We start from the raw sequence: 25,166 nt of genomic DNA on the forward strand, positions 1-25,166 counted from the left end.
TGTAGTCTCAAAAATGTTCATATTTGGCCTAAATCTATAGTCTGAGGAAGCATATCAAATCTTTGTCATTCATGACAAGCAGGGGTGGGAGAGGAAGCAGGGATAGGAGTGGTTATGTGGGCAGCCAATAGGATAGGAAACTTAAAAGGAACCTACTTAGCCAAACATGTTTTGAGCCTTTGAGTCCCAATAACTAAACAGTGCGGATTAGGATAAAAGATTTGTTCACACCTGTAATCCCAGCACTTTGGGAGGCCGAGGTAGGTGGATCTTGGGGTCAGGAGTTCAAGACCAGCCTGGCCAACATGGTGAAACCCCGTCTCTACTAAAAGTACAAAAATTACAGGCGGGCTCCTGTAATCCTAGCTACTCGGGAAGCTGAGGCAGGAGAATTGCTTGAACCTGGGAGACAGAGGTTGCAGTGAGCCGAGATCGTGCCACTGTACTCCAGCCTGGATGACGGCAAGACTCTTGTCTCGAAAAAGTTAAAAAAGAAAAGATTAGCATGATAGATCAGGCTTTTCATAATTTGCCCCTATCTACCTTAGCTGCCATTTCCTTATGCTTACTTGTATTATAGCATAATAATCATATTCCCTGTGGAAATTTTCTGTATGCTTTTGTAAGGTTTTTTTCCTTTGCTTCAAATGCTTTCCCTCTACCCCCCCCTTAAACCCATTTATACTTAACGACCCACTGTAAACATTGTTTCTTCTTTGAATCTTTCCCTGTGAGCCTCAGAATTTTGTATATACTTTTATAATAAAAAGCTCTTATGTCATTCCCTTACTAAATAGACTCTGAAATTCTTGGTGATTTGATCAGTATATTAATTTTGGTATTTCCATTGTACCCACATAGTTCCTGGAACATAGCTGATAGACATTGAAAAGTTATATATGAATGGATTTTCTGATTGATTTTATTATTGATAAAAATAATTCTTGGTACTATCCCTATTTTTTTCCTTTGTGAATTGTTCACATTTCTCTTCTACCGAATTCACTGAATTAACACTTCCCTTATTCTCTAACATAACTACTCTTTGCTCTTAACCAGTTATCTTATGGAACTTTAGTTATCAAAACTGTTATGTGAAATAGGTGACATTTTTACTATTTTGTGATTAAGGAATTAGAGGTGTAGAGGAATTAAATAACCAGCTTTTCATAGCTGGAGTTGGAACTCAGTATTTTATATCATTAAATATACACAAACGTGTGAATGTTACTGTTGTGTGTGCTGGGTATTTTCTGTTTGCCTCTGCAGAACTCTTCTATCGTTTTCCATCCTGCTGTGCTCCAGAAGACAGACTTATATAGGCTGAGTCAGTGGGCTCTGACTTGTGACTTCATTGCTGTGGCCTCTGAATCCAAATAAATGATAAAAAGAGTGGAATAGAGTCAGAAGTCTACTACATACCCCATTTAAGACTTTACAGCTGGCCGGGCGCGGTGGCTCAAGCCTGTAATCCCAGCACTTTGGGAGGCCGAGATGGGCGGATCACGAGGTCAGGAGATCGAGACTATCCTGGCTAACACAGTGAAACCCCGTCTCTACTGAAAAATACAAAAAAACTAGCCGGGCGAGGTGGCGGGCACCTGTAGTCCCAGCTACTCGGGAGGCTGAGGCAGGAGAATGGTGTAAACCCGGGAGGCGGAGCTTGCAGTGAGCTGAGATCCGGCCACTGCACTCCAGCCTGGGTGACAGAGCGAGACTCCGTCTCCAAAAAAAAAAAAAAAAAAAAAAAAAAGACTGTACAGCTTACATATATACCATCCTCAAGAAAATATCAAGTCAAAATTGCTGTTAAAACATTTACTGTTTTCTACTCTAGCATTTAAAAACACACAGTTTAATAAAAAATAATTCTACTCGACCAAAGTAATAGAATACATATATATTACATAAAATTTGTTCATGATTTATGTATGAAGTTACAAACTTAGACTAGTGGTCCACAAAACCCAGCATTCTTCTGAAAGAAGTACCAAGAGATTCTGGAAGAATAGCACTGTGAAACTGTTATGGAGGTGCACTAGATAACAAATGCTTGTTTTAAAGGGAGAACAGCCAGTTTATTTTGCTCAGTAATAAGAAAATAGTTCTTTAGTAAAGTTCTCAGGTGAGCTTATTACTAATGCCATTTAACTTCAAATGTGGGAAAATATGTTTACTTTTTAACCTACTCTTTACCACCTCTTATGAAGGGGAAAACTTAGGGAGTGAGGCTCAAATTACTAGTCATTTAATTTGGAAATGTTCCTTTGAAAAGAACATATGTACAAAATTTTAGTCACTGTTTTGTTACAGAATTTTTAAATGTAATAATTACATTTCATTGGCTCTAAAAATGTCTGGTTTTAATAATAATCTCTAATTGTATTGCATTAATATAATAGCTGGGTCCTTAGGATATATGATAATGTATGAAGCTTGATTATAATGTTCCATTATACCCAGCTATAAAGCCAAAGTGGTGAAAATAGGACTTTTAAATATATAGAAGTTTTCTATTCACCCTTAGGAATGAAAGTATAATATTAAGCAATATTTGAAGATTTAAGGAAACAGTAAGCTTGCCTAATCTTTGATTCATACCACAGTAAACACAGTTTTTGATTCACATAGAGTCAAATTAACAAGGTTGGAAGGATCCTAACAGTTATCCTAGCCAACCACATATCAAGTACTACCTCCCTGGTAAGTTATCCTATAGACTATTCTTAAGTGTCTACTCTGGCTAAACCTTCACAGCCACTTCCAGAAGTGAGCGCACTTAATATTTGAACAGCTCTGATTTAGAGTTCTTTCATACTCTGATTTTGTCTTCCTGTAGCTTTTTACCTGAACCTATCTGGTTCTAATCCTTCTCATGATAGCCGTTCTATAATTTTAAAGATTTATTGAACATATTGGAGACTAGCAATGCAGTAACCTAATCCAGACTAACATTTTTTTTGGGGGGTCAGAACCCAGAATAAAGCTGCTGCTTATTCTGGGTTTACTTCTTAGGGATTGTTGATTGTCTTCACTGGTATTTTGGAGTGAGGCCTGTGCATGTCTGTTGAGGCAAAGTTACATAAGGTAGAACACTACAGCAGCACATGTACACCCTGTTCAATTAAATAAATACCAGGCAGATCTGTTCATACCCTCATTGTAGATACTGAAGGGTTGGTGGGTTTTGCAGTAACAAATTAATAAGTAATTCATCTTTTTTTTTTTTTTTTTTTTTTTTGAGACAGAGTCTCGCTCTGTCACCCAGGCTGGAGTGCAGTGGCGCAATCTTGACTCACTACACGCTCCGCCTCCCGGGTTTATGCCATTCTCCTGCCTCAGCCTCCCGAGTAGCTGGGACTACAGGCGTCAGCCACCGCGCTCGGCTAATGTTTTGTATTTTTTCTAGTAGAGAGGGGGTTTCACCATGTTAGCCAGGATAATCTTGATCTCCTGACCTTGTGATCCGCCCGTCTCGGCCTCCCAAAGTGCTGGGATTACAGGCGTGAGCCACCGCACCCGGCCAAGTAATTCATCTTGATGTTACTATTTTATTAATAGTTTTGAGTTCTGTATATTTCCTCCAACTCAGAATTTATAAAAATAAAAGCACTTTCTAGACAGTTAACTAGTTAGCTCTGAATAAAATGTTTTGTAGTACCCTTTTAAAGATTCTAGATCATTTTAAGCAAAGAATATTGAAATTACGTTGCAAACTTATCTTTGTGAATCAGGTTTTTCTTCATTCTATGTACAAAACAAAATATAGAAATAAGTTGTATACTGAGCTCTTCTCCATAACCTCAGATTTTTTTTTTTTTAAAGTAAAAACAGTCTTAGTGTGCTAAGAGTGACTGTTTATAAACTTTTTAAAAGGATTTCAAATTTTTTTATTGTTTGACTATGCATACATGTATTTTCTTGGCTCAAATTCAAAAAGCACAAAAGATTTAAAAAACCCATACATCTGCCTTTATACCTCAACTACCTGGTTCCTTCCCTCACAGTATTGTTGATGTCTTAATGCTTTTCTCGTAAATGCAGAACCCTTCCCCAACCTGATTTTTATATTTTTTATAAGATCCTAAATATATTATAGTTACTTTATAAATTTCTGAGGTTAGTGGGTCCCTAAAAATAATGCTTCAGTTGAATTGGGAACCATTTGTAAATTGAGTACTTGCTTTATTTTTGTCAGTTGAGATTTCTTTAGCTGCTACACTGCTGGGGGAATACAGATAATGGACAACTCTTTAAGAAATAATCTATAAATAAAGTACAATGTGATGATATGTTTCACAGTAGAAGCATAAGGTCAAGAAGGAGTATTTAATGCTGTTCTCTGGGAGGACCGACTTGCTGGTAGGAATGGAAGGAAGCTGAATCTTGAAAAACGAATAGTAGCTTACTAGGCAGATGGGGTTAGAGGTGGCATTCCAGACAAAGGAGGAAGAGGAATGGAAGAAGTTCTGGTATGTTGAATGAACAATAAGGAATTGAATATTGCTGAAATTACTGGGAAGTAGAGTGGTAGGAGGTGATGCTAGACAGGCAGTGTGATCAGTTTATGAAAGCCTTTAGCATAGTGAGTGCTATTGCGATGGACTTAATTCACTAGGACTATATGAAACAACTTTAAACTTTTAAATTAATAAGGGATTAGAGTTTAAAAGGCCGCTCTGTTGGTACTATAGGAAATAAATGAGAACAGGGTGAGATTAGGAAACTGGGAGAGTAGTAGTGAGTAATCCATTAGAATAACTTGTGAAAGAAATGGATTAGCAAGGCTGGAATGGAGGAGGGAAGGCATTCAAGATACAAGTGAGAAATTAGGAGAAAAAAAAAACTTGGTGATTAAGTCTGGTATCATTTAGAACCACATTCAGTTCCAGCTTTGCCTTTTACCAGCTCTGTGACTTCGTGTGTAATATGATTTTAATACATTCTGTTTCATCATCTGTGAGTATTGTGATTGTATAGTTTAAGCAACTTTCATTTAACTAACTTGGTGAATAGTTAATAGTTGCTCTCCATTTACTCAGTAAAACAGACCTAGGCAGTGTTCATGACAGGCTCTCAGCTTGTAGGCCTAAGTGGCAAAATTAACCAGTCACGATAGCTCTCATACTGTGTGATATCATTTATACAAAATGTCCTGAATTGGCAAATCTATAGAGATAGAAAGTAGATCAGTGGTTGTCAGAGGCTGAGTGGGAGAAATGGGGAGTGACTGCTAATGAGTATAGGGTTTCTTCTTGGGGTGATGAAATGTTCTAAAATTAATGGTTGACACAACTATGTCACAACTCTGTGAATATAATCAAAACCACTGAACTACTTTTGAGAGTTAATTTCATGGTATATCTCAAGTTGTCACAGAAAAAAAATCTAATTCAATTTTCCCCATTTGTCCAATATGTCTTTTATAGTTTTTCTTCTTTAGGTCAAAGATCATGGATTGCATTTGGTTATTATGTCTCTTTATTTGCCCATGTTCTTGATGGGTTAAAATAGTAAAGAATATACAGATGGTTAGATCTCCTATACACAAAAGAATATACAAATGGTTAGATCTCCTATAAACAAAAGTTTGCTGAAACTTCCTTAAATGTGTAGCATGGATCTAGTTTATTTTAGATGCATGCAAAATAAAACATTTGATTAAATTAAAATTGCTCTTTCATGATTGTAAGCTCTTGGTGAAGGCAGATCAGACAGGGTACTTGGGTTAATGTCGGTTAAAAAATTCTGTGTCAAAGCACAGTATTTATACTGGCTTGAGCTAGAATTTTGAGACATTGTTTTAAGGTTTGTTTTTTAAAAATAGCTTTTAGAAGCTTCTTGAGATGTAACTATATATGATATATAAACTATGATATACAAATATGTATATTATACAAAAATATATCCTACAATTTTTTTCCTAAAGAGACACTGTTTTTCTGTCACCCAGGCTGGAGTGCAGTGGTGTGATCACAGCTCACTGCAGCCTTCAACTCCTGGGCTCGAGCAGTCCTTCTGCCTCAGCCTCCTGAGCAGCTGGGACTACAGGCACACACCACCCCACCTAATTTAAAAAAAATTTTTTTTAGAGATGGGGTCTGTTGCCTAGGCTGGTCTCAAACTCATGGCTTCAAGCAGTCCTCCCACCTCAGCCTACCAAAGTGTTGGGATTACAAGCTTGAGCCACGGTGCAGTTTTGTATATAAATGTCTTACTGTTATAGCTTGGTAATTGACCTAAATAATACTGTTACATATTGTTTTAAGCCCCCAAAATTGTCTTACCTAGATGTGGTGCTAGCAACTGTTTTTATAAAGGCAGGAGTATAGAATGGCAAAATGCTGAAATACAAACATAAAAGCACACGGACCTTAGTGTCACAGTAGAAACTTCCTGTTTGCAATAATTACCATTTTAATTTTGGTGCAGAAAGCCTTCTATGGATGTGATAGTTTATATACCAAAGAGCAATCTCTATTTGAAGAAACTGTGTGGCCTGGTTACAGAAGTGTCTGCTGTATCTGTAACTGTCACTGGTATTAAAAATACTGATTTATTTTGCCTCTTGTGATAATCAAGAATAACTTATTTGGATATGTGCATGAGATGGTTGCAAATACCAAGTTCAGGTATTTTACTATAGAATATAGATAGACGTGTTTTCTTCTGGTTTTCCCCACCCCTTTATATACCTTGATTTTAATTTTTATCAAGTGTGTCTCTTTGGCCTTTGCCGCTGTGGCCCATTGATCTGTCCATCTGTCTGTTACAGTGCATATTGGGTACTTCCAGAAGTATGAATTCAGTGATGCAAAGGACAGGCGGGCTGCAGCAGCAAAGGTAGGACAGAATCATTCCAAAGACAAGTCATTAAAGGACCATTAAACACACATACACACAGACATTGGCAACCAGTACCTCATTATTTAAGGGCACATCATTTATCCTATAAATCTTTATGGGAAAGCTTGTTCTGACATGACAAATGTGACGTACTTGTAAAGGGCACAATTTTATTACTATGTTTTAAACCAGAAGCCTACTTGGCACTTAGGCAACAAAGTAAATGGCATTTGCCGCTGTCTTTAAGATGCGGAATAATAGAAGAGATAATTAAATGGAGGAAATAAATGGTATTAATTTGATTCATGGAGCTGGCTGATTTTCAGAAACTATGATAAAGGATCCTATTTTGTAAACTGGGAGGAGAAACAGAGAAGATAGATTGAGCTATGTGTGTATATTAATGTGTTAATGTTTATATTCCTGATTCTGTAATATTTTGATGAAAATAATCTAAATCTTCCAGTTATTTTGCTTACTTCCATGAGGATGATTAAGAAATTCTATTTAAATATTTGTACCATTTACTTAAGTATTTGTATCAATTTACTTGCTAAATGATAGCAGTTATAATAGCAATTTCTGGCTTAAAAACAAATAACAGGGTTAGGATGGAAGGGCAGTAGCATTTTTACACTGAATCCTAAAACATCAGTTACAGGCAAGTTTTAAGACTTAATCATACATTGCAAACACTTGAAGATGAAATGGAAGGCCTATAAGGTTGAGTGTTAGGTTGCATGTGTCATTCTAGTATTGGCTGAAAAGCGAGTGCTATAGGTATAGTGGAATGATGCACATATTTGCATCATTTTCTATGCTGTTATGCTTCTGAAGAGGCTGTGTTTTCCTGAATGGGTTAGTAGAGTGCTTCTCAAGGCTTCCCAAATGAAGTCAGATAAAAATGTGTATTTGTTCTTCCAGTGAAGATTGCTGGGTTTTCAAATCAGCAATCTTAGCTGTAAAACCTAGGATCTTACCACAGCCTAAATTCTGACTCAAATGCTGATGTTAGTTAATACTTTTATAAATTCCATATACTATATTGAGGAGATCTAGTTTCTTGAATGTGGAAGTGAAGCTTCATAATATACCATGATAGGAATGTTTCAAATCAATAGTGTTAAAATGTTTTGAATTTTTTAAGATTTTTTTTCAGCTGGTCTTGGAAACTTTCAGTTATCTGTTTTTGAGTCTACTGAAGGTATTTAGCACCTTCTCCCAAATGTATTTAGGTATTTAATGCTCCACTAATAGATCACAAAAGGGGAGTCTTAAGGAGGTGAAGATGTGAACTTCTTGACTAGATCTAAATCACTGCTCAGAAAGATTTGACTTTTTAAAATGGTGCTTTCTTATGTCAGTAGACTTTAATCTGCAACCAAAATGTTTTGTTTTAAAATAAAAATGAGGCACATTTGTGCTTTTTCACTTCTGCTCCAATTCCACCTTATTCTGCAAGTTGCTATTTTTTCCTTCAGCAGTAGGAAATTTTAAATCTATAGATTTAAAAATTGTATGGTATTTTCTAAGATAACCATTTCAGTTTATCAGTTTTCCTATTGTTGGACATCTAATTCACTTCATATTTGTGTCTTCCCTTCCCTTAGAGAGTTTTTGTAAAGAAGGCTGAATGTTTTCAAAAGTTATAAGTTTATGTTTACATGTGTGTGAACTACCATTTTCTGTATACCCTTGCTGACAACAATTAAGAATCTTGGTCTGGCATGGTGGCTCACGCTTGTAATCCCCGCACTTTGGGAGGCTGAGGCGGTGGATCATCTGAGGTCAGGAGTTCGATACTAGCCTGACCAATATGACGAAACCCTATCTCTACTAAAAATACAAAATTAGCCAGGTGTGGTGGCACAAGCCTGTAAATCCCAGCTACCTGGGAGGCTGAGGCAGGAGAATGGCTTGAACCCAGGAGGCGGAGGTTGCCGGGAGCCAACCTCCAGCCTGGGCAACAAGAGTGAGACTCCGTCTCAAAAAAAAAAAACAAAGAATTTAAATTTTTATTAATCAGGTAAAGAAAATATTAGTTGTTTTAATTTACATTTTTCTGAATTGCCTTTTTATATCCTTTGCACCTTTTCATAATTTTTTTTTTGTTTGTTTTTTGAGACGAAGTCTCGCTCTGTCACCCAGGCTAGAGTGCAGTGGTGTGATCTCGGCTCACTGTGACCTCTGCCTCCCAGGTTCAAGCCATTCTCCCGCCTCAGCCTCCTGAGTAGCTGGGAGGCGCATGCCACCATACTTGGCTAATTTTTGTATTTTTAGTAGAGATGGGGTTTCACCATATTGGTCAGGCTGGCCTTGAACTTCTGATCTCAAGTGATCCACCTGCCTCGGCCTCCCAAAGTGTTGGTGTGAGCCACTGTGCCCAGCTAGTAATGGAATGTTTATAATTATCGTAGCTCTTTCTCCAGTCTGTTATTTGAAAGAAAAAAAAACAGTACATGCATGTGGTAGCAAATATCAATGTTATGTCTTATAATGATAACATTTATAGCTTTAATATGTCTCTTCCTTTTGACATTCTTTCCTTTTTTTCCTCCATCCTGGAGAACCCCACTTTATGCCCGCTATAGTTATGTTATCAAAATACTTTTGTCTTGTGATTATAGCCAAATCTTATTAATTTGCTTATAGCTTGATTTTTGAAGTGACACTATTGAATGCTTGTTTTTATGGTTTATAAATATCAATGACCTTCCAAGTAGTTTGTTAAGATTACTGTTACTTTTTGTTTTTAACAGGTCTAATTTCAAATGCTGTGAACCTTCCAAAGAACAGTACTCTGGTGGCAAGATGGTTAGGGTTTATTTATACTCCTTGGAGCCCTTCATTCTGCTCTTGTGATCAGGATGGCTTTCCCTCTAAGCCTGTTACATATAGCTCTCAACCATGGACTTTGCATCACTCTTCTCCTGTGTTGGAGCCTCTGATTCTTAGATACATAACACTTTCTTAGGCTGTTACTTACTGTGGCTCTGATAATGTGCTTAATTTTCCTTCAAACTTGATTGCTAGATTGGCTAGGTTGGAAACTCTAGATTGGAATGTTTATGCAAGACATTGCCTTCTGCATTCACTGTTGGTGATAAGACTGATAGTAGTTTGGTTGTGATTTCTCTTTTTTTTTTTTTTGAGACGGAGTCTCACTCTGTCGCCCAGGCTGGAGTGCAGTGGCCGGATCTCGGCTCATTGCAAGCTCCGCCTCCCAGGTTTACGCCATTCTCCTGCCTCAGCCTCCCGAGTAGCTGGGACTACAGGCGCCCGCCACCTCGCCCGGCTAGTTTTTTGTATTTTTTAGGAGAGATGGGGTTTCACCGTGTTAGCCAGGATGGTCTCGATCTCCTGACCTTGTGATCCGCCCGTCTCGGCCTCTCAAAGTGCTGGGATTACAGGCTTGAGCCACCGCGCCTGGCCCTCTTTTTTTTTTTTTTTTTTTTTTTTTGAGATAGAGTCTCACTTTGTTGCCAGGCTGGAGTGCAATGGTGCAATCTCGGCTCACTGCAACCTCTGCCTCCCGTGTTCAAGCGATTCTCCTGCCTCAGCCACCCGAGTAGCTGGGACTACAGGTGTGCACCGCCATGCCCAGCTTATTTTGTATTTTTAATAGACATGGGGTTTCACTGTGTTGGCCTCGTGATCCGCCCGCCTCAGCCTCCCAAAGTGCTAGGATTACAGGTGTGAGCCACTTTATCACTTTTTTCTTTTAAAGATTTCAGCCTTGGCCGGGCGTAGTGGCTCAAGCCTGTAATCCCAGCACTTTGGGAGGCCGAGACGGGCGGATCACGAGGTGGGGAGGTCGAGAACATCCTGGCTAACACAGTGAAACCCTGTCTCTACTAAAAAATACAAAAAACTAGCCGGGCGAGGTGGCGGGCGCCTGTAGTCCCAGCTACTCAGGAGGCTGAGGCAGGAGAATGGCGTAAACCTGGGAGGTGGAGCTTGCAGTGAACTGAGATCCGGCCACTGCACTCCAGCCTGGGTGACAGAACGAGACTCTGTCTCAAAAAAAAAAAAAAAAAAAAAAGATTTCAGCCTTTTCTGTGGCATTCTGAAGAGATGTGTAAGTGTGAATCTTCTGATCCATTGCGATGGATCTTTAGTGGACCCTTTCAGCTGGAAGACTTGTGTCCTTATAAAGCTTTGGGGAATTAACTTTTATTACTGCTTTGCTAATTTCCTTCCCTCTCCTCTTTTTTTGGAATTCCTATTAGTTGAATGTTAAAAACAATGGCTATAACTTAAAATAATGATAAGTTATGGAAGAAAGATTGAGGGGTGCATGTAGCAGTGCTAAATCCTCATCTTTCACATCGGGAAGGTTACAGATAATATCTAAAATAGAAAAATAACTTCTTGAACATAAGCTTATTATTTAGGATAAATAAATACTAGAAGACAGAGCTAAAAGAGTTTAAAATGCTTACGTCAGAGGATTGGGTGAATGACTGAGATATGTGAGTAGTGACTGAGGTATGGCAAAGAAGGCCATTGAATCTTGCAGTACCCATTAACTTTCAAAACTATGTATGTATATTAAATAAAATAATTTAAAAGTGATTTAATGTAATCTCTAAGGTCTATATTTAATGATACCTTCATTCTTTAAAATATCGTCAGGAAGTTTATGTAGACGTGTTCTTAGACCAAATATTCACTATCAGCCTTCATGGGAGGAGGTGCACACTATGTATTCCTTTGTCACGGTTCGTAATTATTGAGCTGTGTATTCTGAGAATAATTGACAGAGAATGTACTGGAGATTTACATGGCCTGTAATTGCTTGGTTTTAAAACTTACATACAGGGGTATATTTTTGTCTAATTCAAGATCATTTGGATTTAAGACCTTCATTAGCTTTGAAGAAGTCTACAATGGCTTTTTTCAAAAATAGAATTTTTGTTAGAAAACACTTCTTAAGAGACAAATTTATTTAAATCCCCACTCTTTTAAAATAGAAGTATGGTTTTCAAATAATCTTATGTTATTGAACAAAATTTTATTTACTGTATATACATATGTGTAGTATGGATGAGTAAGAAGCAGTGAATTGCTAATCAGAATCCCACCACTTATCAATAAGTGTTTTGAGTGGCACGGTTTGAGAAAGTACTGGTTCAAATGCTGTTAAAAATCAAATTTTTATATGCTGTCTCTAGATGGTTTGTTGACCACCTAGTGGTTGTGTTAAAGAAGTGGAGTTACATTGAAGTCACACAAATGTTTTGCTTGTGTGTTTGGTGGAACATTTTAGTATGTGCCACAATAGATATGTGGAATGCTGATACTTAGGGCTTAACAGTTGGAACCCAGTAGTGAGAATGTGAACAAATAACTGAAAGGTTACAAAACACCTTCAGTCATCTCACAATTCTGAATCACCACAAAAATAATAAAGTAGCATGAGGTGGTCTATGTTTATGGTTTACATTAGCCCCATTGTGCCAGGGCAGTTTGGAATTTAAGTTACCTGGTTCTTGGCCCTACCTTTAGTTTGTACCCTTTTTATCAATAGTGCTTTTTTGCCCCTATAAGGAATAGCCAGTTAAGAGACTGCAACCCAAGAAAATCTTGCCTGAGTGGGGTTTCAGGTAATGATAAAAGTTTGAAAACTAGGGTGTTACATATTAGAAGCGACTTGTCTCTTGATACAAAGTCATAGACTGCTATTTTAAGTCTTGAGTTTGCTTTTTTGATATAATATTGAATGATACCTTACCTGTTGTTTCTGTTGTTTATATAAATATATCCTTCCATTATCTCTCCCCTCTTTGGTTTGTGGTTGAAATTTTTTTGGAAAACATCAAATGATTATACATAGTGGTAACATCCTTTCTTCTATTTATAGAGACATTGTATTAAACACTGATTAAACTCTTGATGTTTTCTAGAGGTGAAATCTTTATGATATATTTGGGATGACATAGAAGGAAGTAATTTTCCTCATAAAATAAATGTGCAAAGAACAGCAAAGCCCAGATGTGTCATTGGCTAGGCACATTTATTAACAAGTTTGGATGCATCAGGATTACATATTTAAATCAAATGCATATCTCAGCAAAATTTCAAATTGTCATGTATTTATAGGATTGCCAATAGTTAATTGAAACTTGTCATTGTTAAATTTTGCTTTGGCCGGGCGCAGTGGCTCAAGCCTGTAATCCCAGCACTTTGGGAGGCTGAGACGGGCGGATCACGAGGTCAGGAGATCGAGACCATCCTGGCTAACATGGTGAAACCCCGTCTCTATTAAGAAATACAAAAAAACTAGCCGGGCGAGGTGGCGGGCGCCTGTAGTCCCAGCTACTCGGGAGGCTGAGGCCGGAGAATGGCGTAAACCCGGGAGGCGGAGCTTGCAGTGAGCTGAGATCCGGCCACTGCACTCCAGCCTGGGTGACAGAGCGAGACTCCGTCTCAAAAAAAAAAAAAAAAAAAAAAAAAAAAAAAAAAAAATTTTGCTTTAAATAATTTCCAAGAGTAATGAGTGGTTGGGCACTCACTCATGACTGTAATCCTAGCACTTTGGGAGGCTGAGGTAGGCCGATTGCTTCAGCCCAAGAGTTTCAGACCAGCCAGGGCAACATGGTGAAACCCTGTCTCTACAAAAAAATAAAAAAAATTAGCCTGGCATTGCGGCATGTGCCTGTAGTCCCAGCTACTTGGGAGGCTGAGGTGAGAGGATTGCTTGAGCCAGGGAGGCAGAAGTTGCGGTGAGCCAAGATCTCGCCACTGTACTCCAGCCTGAGCAACAGAGCCAGACCCTGTCTCAAAAAAAAGAGTGATGAAGGTATGACATTCCTGCTGAAGTAATCTGGGAAGCATCTTTAAAGGGGAGTTCTCTCAAGAATATTATCCTCAACGTTTTTACTTTCTCTTTTACCTTCCTTCTCCTGAGGTAGCTTAGAAGTAAATACTCAAAACTGGGAAGTTTGATGATTAGTATTCAGTTGTAAATTCTTTTAAAATGCACATACTTTTAAGCCATCTAGAGATTGTGTGGATTGTCTCCCTCAGCCCCACTCAGTTCTTCTCTGTCCTAGGTAGTCTAGAAGGCCAAAAACTATTTCTCAGACTATTTTGCATTTAGGGTTCTAGATATAAAATAGTTGATGACAATTAGAATGTATATGTGGGAGATTTGAAGGGAGTTTATTTTTCGTTTTTCTGGTCTGGGTCATGAAGAAGTGAGATTTTGCCAACAGTAGCAGAAATGCAGCATAGCATTATTTATTCTCCAGCATCTTGAGTTTTCAGAGGCTTTTGTGGTTAAGGCAGCAGAGGCTTTTGTGGTTAAGGCAGCAGCTAGACTATTTTATTGTGTACATCCGCTAGCTTCCTGGGTATTTAGAGGCAGTTGTGACAGTGGCAACTTCCTGATTCAAGCTCTCCAGTCTTTGGATCACAGTTATCTGCCATATGTTCTTGGATTTAATGGTTCCATTGATGGCTTCTTATGATTTCAGTTCTGTAGTATTCTGGTAGTCTCTCCTGGAGACATATTTCTGTGGCCCCATTCCTCCATTCTTTCCCATAACTAAGCATCCAGTTCCTTTTTACTTCCCCTTTGCTCAAAATATCTAGTGGTTTCTGTTCCCTCCACCAAATACTGATTGATCAAAGTCAAGAGCATCCTTTGGTGACAAAATGCTACTCTTCCATTTAGTAGATGGTACTGTAAGTGATGCAGGATTTTTCTTGACTCCTTCTTTGGACTTGTAATGAGGGTGCCCCATTTACTCTGCCCACAGCCCTCAACCCCTTGTGGGAGGGAGCATGTGAGCAAGTGAGTGCAGGTTCTGTCTGGCTGCTTTGGGTGCTGGCAGGAGGAAGTTTCATGTGGGCCCTGTGATGGCACCCAAATTGGGGTGTCTGCAACCCCTGAAGCCCCAGAGGGCATGTTACAATGCTGTCTTAGCTCCACTGTCTGTGGACAGTGGTGTGTTATCAGCTCAGTAGGCTCCTTGCCTTGTTGTGTGGGGTGGCTGCCCTCCACTAGTGACGGCAAAGGGCCAGTGTGACAGCCGTTTTTGTTTAGATGGAGTTTCGCCCTTGTCACCCAGGCTGGAGTGCAATGGCACGATCTTGGCTCACTGCAACCTCTGTCTCCTGGGTTCAAGCAATTCTCCTGCCTCAGTCTCCCAAATAGCTGGGATTACAGGTGCCTGCCACCACGCCCCACTAATTTTTGTGTTTTTAGTAGAGATGGGGTTTTGTCATGTTGACCAGACTGGACTCAAACTCCTGACCTCAGGTTAATCTGCCCGCCTCGGCCTCCCAAAGTGCTGGGATTACAGGTGTGAGTCACTGCGCCCAGCCAGACAGCCTTTTTTGGGTACCTGCACTTGGTGGGTCCCAAGCTCTTGTCTGGTGTCCAAGAAGAATGAGGTCCTGCCAGACGCTTGAAGGATGGTGGAGGCGGAGAATTTTCTTTAGCGATGAAAATGGCTCTCAGCAGGGAGGGGAGCTAGAGAGGGGACAGGATGGGTAGGTAATCTTTCCTGAAATCCAGGGACTCTCTCCAGTCAAGCCGCTTCTCTCCTTCGTCTTTATCTGCACAGGATGAGGGGTGGGGTGGCCATCAGTAGTTTCGGAAAAGGCAACATTTGATTGGTAGAAAGACATTATTCGGAAAGAACCAATTGAGAGAGAATCAGCAGACAGAAGTTCTCACTTTGGGCCGTGGGTTTCAGGCTTTTTGGTTCGAAGTTGGGGTGTCACTGGGGACCTGCCCCTGTCTGCCTAGAATGTCTCTGCTTCCTGCCTCTGTCGTTGAACTTCAGATATATAAAGAAGTTATTATATGATGTCATTGAGTAAGCATTAATTGTATTGACCCTTTTAGTGACTCTAAATATAAAGCCCTCAAACAAACCTATACCTTTAAAGGGAAGAAAAACTATACTTGAATTACACATGATAATTTCTTAGAAGGCATTAAGTTTTTAATCATATCTGAGGAGAATTTGGAAATGAAACCATTTATAGTTGCAATTTAACCAATTCTCAAGAGCATTACTTCCTGTAGCTTATATCAGTGCTCCTCAAACTTTAACATGCATACAGATCACCTCTCGAACACTTGAGGGTCTGTTTGAAGTGAAGATTCAGTAGATGGTGGTTGGGACCTAGGCTTCTACATTTCTAACAAACTCAGGTGATTGTAATTTTGTGAACCACACTTTGAGTAGCAAAGCCTATAGTGTTTATAGTTATCATAAATAAAGGTAATAGTTTAAATTTCTATTTATATGAACTTTCTTTTTGAATACTACTGTATCATAGAAATTTACTTTTTTAACACAAAAATGGAATATTGTGCGCTACTCAGTGGCTTGTTTTTTTTTCCGCTCAGTGGCATCTCATGAATAACCTTCCATGGGAGTGCATACAGCTCAGTTTAATTTTTTAATGGCTGCATAATATTTCAAGTATGAATATAGCATAATTTATAGGCAGTCTCCTCTTGAAAAAATGTATAAATGGGAAAATGCTTTCCCAAGTAATGTGGATGTGAAAATTTTTATACTTCTATACTTGGTATTTCTGTTGAGTAGGTTCCTAGAATGGGTATTTCTAGGTCCTAGTTCATGGGCATTTAAAATTTTGATCTTCTGCCAAACTACCCTCAGAAAAGGTTTGACCAGATTTGCCATCTCACCAACAAATTATGACCTATTTCTCTTACCTTTGTCACTGGATAGTGTCTTTTTTTTTTTTTTTTTTTTAACCCTGAGACGGGGTCTTCCTCTGTTGTCCAGAGCTGGAGTGCAGTGGCGTGATCTTGGCTCACTGCACTCTCCACCTCCCAAGTTCAAGCAGTTCTCCTTTCTCAGCCTCCCGAGTAGCTGGGATTACAGGCTCGCGCCACCGTGCTGGGTAATTTTTGTGTTTTTAGTAGAGATGGGGTTTCACCATGTTGGCCAGGCTGGTCTTGAACTCCTGACCTCATGATCTGCCCTTCTTGGCCTTCCAAAGTACTGGTATTACAGGTGTGAGCCACCGTGCCCAGCCGATAGTATCAGTTTTTAAGAATTTAGTCATTGTGGAAGATTTAAAGCATTCATTGTATTAAGGAGATTGGATATTTTCGTGTTTTTCAACTAATTGTAATACGCGAATTGATGAACTGTCCATTTTTGTTGGATTATTTTCTTTTATGGGTGGGTATGCTTGCTTATTTTTGTTGTAGAGTTTATAAATATTCCTTAGAATACAGATGTTTTTATACTTTGTGCCTTCTGAGTTTCTCATATTGTTTTAAAAGTGTTAAAAAATACTCTTTAAATTTTGGACCCATAAGCAGCTCATTTGAGGAACTTGTAGATTTTATGAAAACATGAGCCCATGCTTCTGTAGTAAAATCTTAAAACTGAGTTTTAAGGTGGTACCGCTAATCTATTTAATTCTCTTTCAGATCAAATTCTAAAATAATAAAAAGGTGGGTTTTGGAGGTGTTCTGTGTATGTAAACTGGAATAAAAGTTTTTTTTTTTTTTTTTTTTTTTACTGTATCCTAAAATAAGAAAGTTGTCTCTTGAGATTTTTGAAAAAGTAGTTGCCTCCCACTCTGCTAAATATAGGAATGTCATTCAGCAATTTGGTTGTGATTCTGTATGTATTTATGTATGTATGTATTTTTTGAAATGAAGTCTTGCTCTGTCACCCAGGCTGGAGTGCAGTGGCATGATGTCAGCTCACTGCAACCTCTGCCTCCTGGGTTCAAGTGTTTCTCTTGCCTCAGCCTCCCAAGTAGCTGGGACTACAGGTGCACACCACCATGCCTGGCTAATATTTGCATATTTTTAGTAGAGATGGGGTTTTGCCATGTTGGCCAGGCTGGTCTCAAACTCTGACCTTAAGTGATCCACTTGCCTTGGCCTCCCAAAGTGCTGGGATTACAGGCGTGAGCCACCATGCCTGCCTTTGGTTGTGATTCTACCTGGAGAGTTTGTTATACTCTTGAATGTGGGCCTGTCTGCACACATGTGTGTATCCAGATTGTGGTTCTCCACTTTGACTGCTTATTGGAATCTCTTGGGAGTTTTTGAAAATGGTAATGCCCAGGTCTCCCCTTCAGCCTTCGTCCTCACTCCTCCCATATTCTGATATATTTGGCCTGGGGTGTGTGGCTTGTTTAAAAGCTTCCTAGGTGGCTGTGCACAGTGGCTCATTCTATAATCCCAGTGCTTTGGGAGGCTGAAGCTGGAGGATTGCTTGAGCCCAGGAATTTGAGATCAGCCTGGGCAACATAGCAAGATCCTGTCTTTAAAAATAAATAAATAAATAACAAGAGCTTCTTGTGTGCTACTAAAATTGATTCTTATGTGCTACTAAAATTGAGAACCACTTGATCAAAGGATAGGGGATGATGGTGCAATTGTTGTTAAAACTTTAGCTGGGACAGTTGACATAATCAGACTTACTAATCAACTTTTTCAAAATGCAAAACTTCAAAGTAAATACAGCTGCTCTGAGCCTGGAATGTTATTTTCTTCAGATTACTAAAATACTATACTGCCACATTCATCTACAGATGTACTTTTTTATAGCTTCTATAGCGGTAAATTGTTTAGAGCAGTAGTTCCCAGTTCTGGCTGCATGTTAGGATCATCTGTGGACCTTAAGATAAAAATGTTGGATGAAAATATATATACTCATATTCTACCCCTGACAGTTGAATCAGAATTGCTGGGGGCAAAGCCCAATTCATGTTATTTTTAAAGTTCCTCAGGAGATTCTTATATGTAACCAGAATGGACGGGGGTAGGTGGTACTGATTTAGAGTTATAACTAGACAAGATACAAGGTTTTAGATTGTTTTATTGTCCTAAAAGTTAAAATGTACTGCTGCTAGTAATAGTACTAGTTTTCTGATTATAGTGATTTTACCCAAACTATTGTTTGGTTTGTTTATATCCTCTAAAAAGGAAGAAGAGTTCTTTATTTCAGCCAAGAGCTTGAATTGACTTTTCACTAAACTATCAGTTTTGGTGGCACACCGAAGTGAATTTCTCTCCTTTGACAAGTCCTTGCAGGGAGTGGTGCTATAATCACAAATTAAAAAATAATCTCTCCATATATTCAAATCCTACTAGCCTATTTTATCTTGGACCAAGACACTTGACCTCTGTAACCTTGTCTGTAAAATGTAAATCATATCTAACTTAGCATAAAATATTGATGTGAGGATTAAATGAAACGTATCTAAAGTATCTAGCGTTGTGCTTGGCACTAAGTAATTTCAAATCTGTGTTCTCCTGTTCAGCATTCCCTTTTACTTTCATTGTTCTTTTTTTTTTTTTTTGAGACGGAGTCTTTGTCTCCCAGGCTGGAGTGTAGTGGTGCGATCTTCGCTAACTGCAACCTTGGCATCCCGGGTTCAAGGAATTCTCCTGTCTTAGCCTCCCGAGTAGCTGGGACTACAGGCACACGCCACCATACTTGGCTAATTTTTTAATTTTTAGTAGAGATGAGGTTTCACCATATTGGTCAGGCTGGTCTCAAACTCCTGACTTTAGGTAATCCACCCGCCTCAGCCTCCCAAAGTGCTGGGATTACAGATGTGAGTCACTGTGCTTGGCCTCCCCACTCCCCCTCTTTTTTTTTTTTTTTTTTTTTTTTGAGACTGAGTCTTGCTCTGTCACCCAGGTTGGAGTGCAGTGGCCTGATCTCAGCTCACTGCAACCTCCGCTTCCCAGGTTCAGGTGATTCTCATGCCTCAGCCTCCCAAGTGGCTGGGACCACAGGTGTGGATCCCCACTCCCGGCTAATGTTTGTATTTTTAGTAGAGACAAGGTTTCATCATGTTGGTCAGCCTTCAGGTGATCACCTGCCTCGGCCTCCCAAAGTGCTGGGGTTACAGGCGTGAGCTACCACGCCTGGCCCACACTGTTCTTTTTAAAAGAACTTCACTACAGGTGCTCCAATGCAGGCTAGATTACTTTTATAGTTGAATACTTTATGTTTTAAGTTTCATACAAGAAAATTTACACTGGAGCATACAGTTCTCTGAGTTTTGATAAATGCCTCAAGTTGTATAAGCACCACGATAGTTAATTTACAGAACAGTTTTCCCTCACCATCACCCCTCAGATTTCTTTCTACCCCATTGTTTAGTCAGACCCTCCCCCACCCTTAATATTTGGCAGCTCTGGATTTGTACCCTATCCTTATTTCTATTTATTTTCACTCATTCATTTAAGACAGGGTCTTCCTCTTTCGCCCAGGCTGAAATGCAGTGATGTGATCATAGGTCACTACAGCCTTGCACTCCTGGGCTCAAGGGATCCTATTCACCTGAGTCTCTAGAGTAGCTGGGACTATAGGCATGTGTGTCATCATGCCTGGATCATTTTTTAAAAAATTTTAGTAGAGGTCTTGCTTTGTTGCCCAGGTTAGTCTGAAACTCTTCAGCTCAAGCATTCCTCCTGCATTGGCCTCCCAAAGTGTTGGGATTACAGGTGTGACACCAATCCCCCACCCCAGCCCCACCTTTTTTTTTTTTTTAAAGAGAGATGGGGCCTCACTATGTTTTCCAGGCTAGAGCACAGTGACTATTCACAGATGGGATCCTAGCACACTATATCTTTGAACTCCTTAGCTCAAGTGATCCTCCTGCCTCAGCCTCCTGAGTAGATGGGACTACAGGCATCTCCCACCTCTTCTGGCCTGAGCCCTGTAATTTTGCCTTTTCCACTGTGTCATTTAAATGGAATCGTAAATCCATTTTTAAAATGGGCTTTTATTTTCTTATTGTTAGGTTTTTAGATTTTTAAAAAATTATTCTAGGTACAAATTTTTCATCAGAAACGTAATTTGCAGATATCTTCTAGTCGGTGGTATATCTTGTATTCTCTTAACAGTATCTTTTACTTTTGATGGATTTCAGTGTATCCGTTTTCTCTTAGGGATTGTGCTTTTGATGTATGTATGAACTATTTGTGTAACTCAAGGTCACAAACATTTTCTCTGTTTTATGGTCTGATTTACATTTGGGTCTGATCCATTATTTGTATTAAATATGAGCTAAAGTACATTTTAAAAGTATGTACATCTTAATTATTCCAGTACTACCCAGCACTTTGGGAGGCCAAGCGGGGCAGATCATGAGGTCAGGAGATCGAGACCATCCTGGCTAACATGGTGAAACCCCCTCTCTACTAGAAAAAATACAAAACATTAGCCGGACGTGATGGCTGGCGCCTGTGGTCCCAGCTACTCCAGAGGCTGAGGGAGGAGAATGGCATGGACCCGAGAGGTGGAGCTTACAGTGAGCCAAAATTGCGTCCCTACACTCCAGCCTGGGCGACAGAGTGAGACTCCGTCTCAAAAAAAAAAAAAAAAATTAGCCGGGCGTGGTAGTTCCAGCTACTAGGGAGACTGAGGCCGCAGAATGATGTGAACCCGGGAGGCAGAGCTTGCAGTGAACCAAGATCGCGCCGCTGCACTCCAACCTGGCTGACAGAGTGAGACTCCGACTCCAAAAAAAAAAAAAAAGACCTTTTCTCTGTTGAATTGTTTTATCACTTTTGTAAAAGATCAGTTTTGCTCTATTTATATGGGTCTATTTCTGGTCTCCATTCCATTCTTTTGATTTGTATATCTTTTTGCCAGTACTGTAACCTCATAGTTATGTTTTGAAATCAGGTGTTCTGTTTAACAATTTTTCAAAATTTTCAAATTTGGCCATCCTAGTTTCCTTGGTATTCCATATAAAATTTAGAATCACTTTGATATTTATCAAAAAATATTTGGAGTTTGATTGGCATTGAGTAGAATCTATAGGTCAGTTTGGGAAGAATTAACATTTTAACTATGTTGTTTTCCAATCAGATGGCATCTCTCTCCATTATTTAGGTCTTATTAAAATTTCTTTCATCAGTATTTTGCAGTTTTCAGTGTACACGTTCTTTACATACTAAATTTATACCTACGTATTTGAGGTTTTGGTGCTATTGTAAGTGGCACGTTGAATTTTTTTGATCTTCAGTTATTCATTGCTAGTATGTAAAAATATAGCTGATCTTTTCTTTCTTTCTTTTTTTTTTTTTTTTTGAGATGGAGTTTCGCTCTTGTTGCCCAGGCTGGAGTGCAGTGGCGCCACCTTGGCTCACTGTAACCTCTGCCTCCCGGGTTCAAGTGATTCTCCTGCCTCAGCCTCCCGAGGAGCTGGGATTACAGGTGTCCACCACCATGCCCAGCTAATTATTTGTATTTTTAGAAGAAATGCAGTTTCATCATGTTGGCCAGGCTGGTCTTGAACTCCTGAGCTCAGGTGATCCACACACCTTGTCCTCTCAAAGTGCTAGGATTACAGGCATGAACCACTGTGCCCGGCCCAGCTAATCTTTTTATATTGGCCTTGGACTTTGCTAAACTCATTTCTTCTAGGAATTTTTTGTACATTAATGGGATTTTCTGCATAGCCACATACATAGTCATCTGACTAGAAACAGCTTTTTTCCTTTCCAATTTCTTTTATTTCTTCTTCTTGCCATATTGTATTTGTAAGACTCCAGTACAGAGGTGACTAAGAGTGACTCGGCACCTGGCCTAGAAGTGCCTCTTCTATTCCTAGTTTGCTGAGAGATTTTTATGATAGTGGATGCTGAATTTTGTCAAATGCTCTATGTCCTGTCCTATGACTTTTCTTCATTAGGCTTTTAGTGTGGTAATTAAACTGAAGTTTGAATGTTTAAAATTATCCCTGCAATCCTGGGATGAACCCCACTTGGTTGCAGTGTAATTATCCTTTTTATATATTGCTAGATTGCATTTCCTAATATTTTGCTGAGGATTTTTACATCTTTTTTCGTAGAGTAATTTTCTTGAAGTGTCTCTTTTGGATTTTGATGTCAGTGTGATCTTATAGAAATTGGGAAGTGGTCCCTCTTCTGGTTTTTGAAAGAGTTGTGTAGAATTTGTTTTTTCTTCCTTGAATGATTAGTGGCATTTACCAGTGATAACCATTTTTGGTCCATGAGTTTTCTTTGTTAAAGAGAGTTAATTACATAGTCAGTTTGCTTAATCAGTAATAGGAGCATTTGTGTTACCTGTTTCTTGTTTAGTGAGGTTTAGTAGTTTGTGTCTTTGAGAAGTTGGTCTGTTTTATTGAATTGATGAATTTAATGGGCAAAGAGTTTGTAGTATTTGCTTATCGTCCTAGGTAGTGTTTTCTTAGTTTCATTGATCTTTAGTACTAGCTTTTGGTTTTGTTTCTCGTTGTGGTTTTTTTTTTTTCTTCATTGACTTCTCTTTATTCCCTTTCTTCTGCTTGCTTTGTGTTTTTCTTTTTCTTCCTGAAGTGTTTGAGATCTTTCTGATTTTCTTATATAAGCATTTAATGTGATAAATTTTCTTGTAAACACTGTTATGTCCCACAATTTTGATATGTTGTATTTTCATTTTTGTCTAGTTCGACATATTTTCTAATTTTCTTTGAGATTTCCTCTTTCAAGCTTGGATTTAATAAAAGATTGTTTAATTTGGAAGTAGGCTGTCTACATAGTATTCAGTGGATTACTGAGAGAGGAGTGTTGAAATCTCTTAAGTATAATTGTGGAATCATCTATTTGATTTCTATCAGTTTTTTCTTTATTTTGAAGTTATTGCTGCTAATTTTCCTTGTTCTGGAGTTTGCTTTGCCTGATAGAAATATAGCCACTGTAGCCTTCATGTGATTAGTGTTTGCATGATACATCTTTTCCCATCTTTTTACTTTTAATCTGTATATATCAATCCTTACATTGAAAACTGAGCTGTTATGGACAGCATATAGTTTTGCCCTTTTTTGAAAAAAAATCTGAGTGGTTGCCCTGGCTTTGAAATGGTTTGTTTTGAACATTTACACTTGATGTAATTATTTACGTGGTTAGATTTAGGCCTTTTAAAATTACTTTTCTCTTTGTTCCTCCTTTTTCTGCCTTTTGGATTATTTGAAATTTTTAAAATATTCTACTTACACCCATATCATTTCCCTTCCACCCAAAGAATTTCTTACAGCTTTTCTTTTAGAGCAGGTTTCAATCTCTCTCTCTCTCTCTCTCTCTCTCTCTCACATCTCTGTGTCTGTCTGTCTGTCTGTCTCTAAGACAGAGTCTTGCCTTGTTGCTCAGGCTGGAGTGCAGTGGTATGATCACAGCTCATTGCAGCCTCAACCTCCCGGGTTCAAATGATCCTCCCACCTCAGCCTCCTCAGCTAGTGGGACTACAGGCTTATACCACCACACCCAGCTAATTTTTTGTAGTTTTTATAGAGATGGGGTCTTACCATGTTACTCAGGCTGGTCTCAAACTCCTGGGCTCAAGTGATCCTCCTGCCTCAGTGTCCCAAAGCACTGAAATTAGAGGTGTGAGCCACTGCACCTAACCTGTTTTTTGCTTTTTTGTCTGATAATGTCTTTGTCTTCATTTGTGAACTATACTTTTAGTGAATATGGAATTCTAGCTTGATACCTTTTGATATCCTATAGGCCCTGAGAGATTGTTCATTTTTAAAAAAATATTTCTTCTCTCTTTTGTTAAGATTGGATAATTTCTATTGCCATGTCTTCAAGTTCACTGACTCTTCTGTCATCTTCTTTCTGATAGTGAGCCTGTCCAGTGAGTTTTAAATTTCCATTTTTTAAAAAAATAGTCAACTCTTTCGTTTTTGAGAATTTCAGACCGGGCTCCGTGGCTTATGCCTGTAATCCCAGCACTTTGGGAGGCCAAGGTGGAAGGATCATTTGAGTCTAGGAGTTCGAGACCAGCTTGGGCAACATAGCAAAACCCTGTCTCTACTAAAATACAAAATACTAGCTGGGCATGGTGGCGCTTGCCTGTAGTTCACCTACTCAGGAGGCTGAGTTGGTAGAATCACCTGAACCAAGAGGTTGAGGCTGCAGTGAGCTGAGATTGCACCAGTGCACTCCATCCTGGACAACAAAGCAAGACCTTGTCTCAGAAAAAAAAGGAGAATTTTGTCGAGGCACAATGGCTCATGCTTGTAATTCCAGCACTTTGGGAGGCCAAGGTGGGTGGATCATTTGAGGTCAGGAGTTTGAGACTAGTAGAGGGGGTTTCACCCTCTACTAAAAAGAAAAACAAATTAGCTGGGCGTGGTGGTATGCACCTGTAATCCCAGCCACTTGGGAGGCTGAGGCAGGAGAATTGCTTGAACCGGGGAGGCGGAGGGTGCAGTGAACCTAGATCGCACCGCTGCATTCCAGCCTGAACGACAGAACAAGACTCCATCAGAAAAACAACAGAAAAGATAATTTCATATTTGTTTTAAGGTGTTCATTTTTTACCTAATGGATCATGGTT

At 39.1% G+C, this 25,166-nt stretch overlaps 1 protein-coding gene across 3 annotated transcripts in view; it reads left to right on the forward strand.

The window, feature by feature from the left end:
* The window catches only part of ARIH1 (ariadne RBR E3 ubiquitin protein ligase 1), a 114,979-nt gene that overhangs the window by 16,418 nt on the left and 73,395 nt on the right, over nt 1-25,166 (forward strand). The window contains exon 2 of one of the 3 annotated variants that reach the window (XM_050796327.1): nt 6,776-6,843. The exons of the other annotated variants lie outside the window; for them this stretch is intronic. Coding sequence (XP_050652284.1) covers nt 6,776-6,843 — 68 coding nt within the window. The remainder of the gene's footprint in view (nt 1-6,775; nt 6,844-25,166) is intronic. 3 annotated transcript variants of the gene reach the window in all.

The sequence above is a fragment of the Macaca thibetana genome, chromosome 7, assembly GCF_024542745.1.
Source record: "Macaca thibetana thibetana isolate TM-01 chromosome 7, ASM2454274v1, whole genome shotgun sequence".
In the NCBI taxonomy this organism is placed as follows: Eukaryota; Metazoa; Chordata; class Mammalia; order Primates; family Cercopithecidae; genus Macaca; species Macaca thibetana.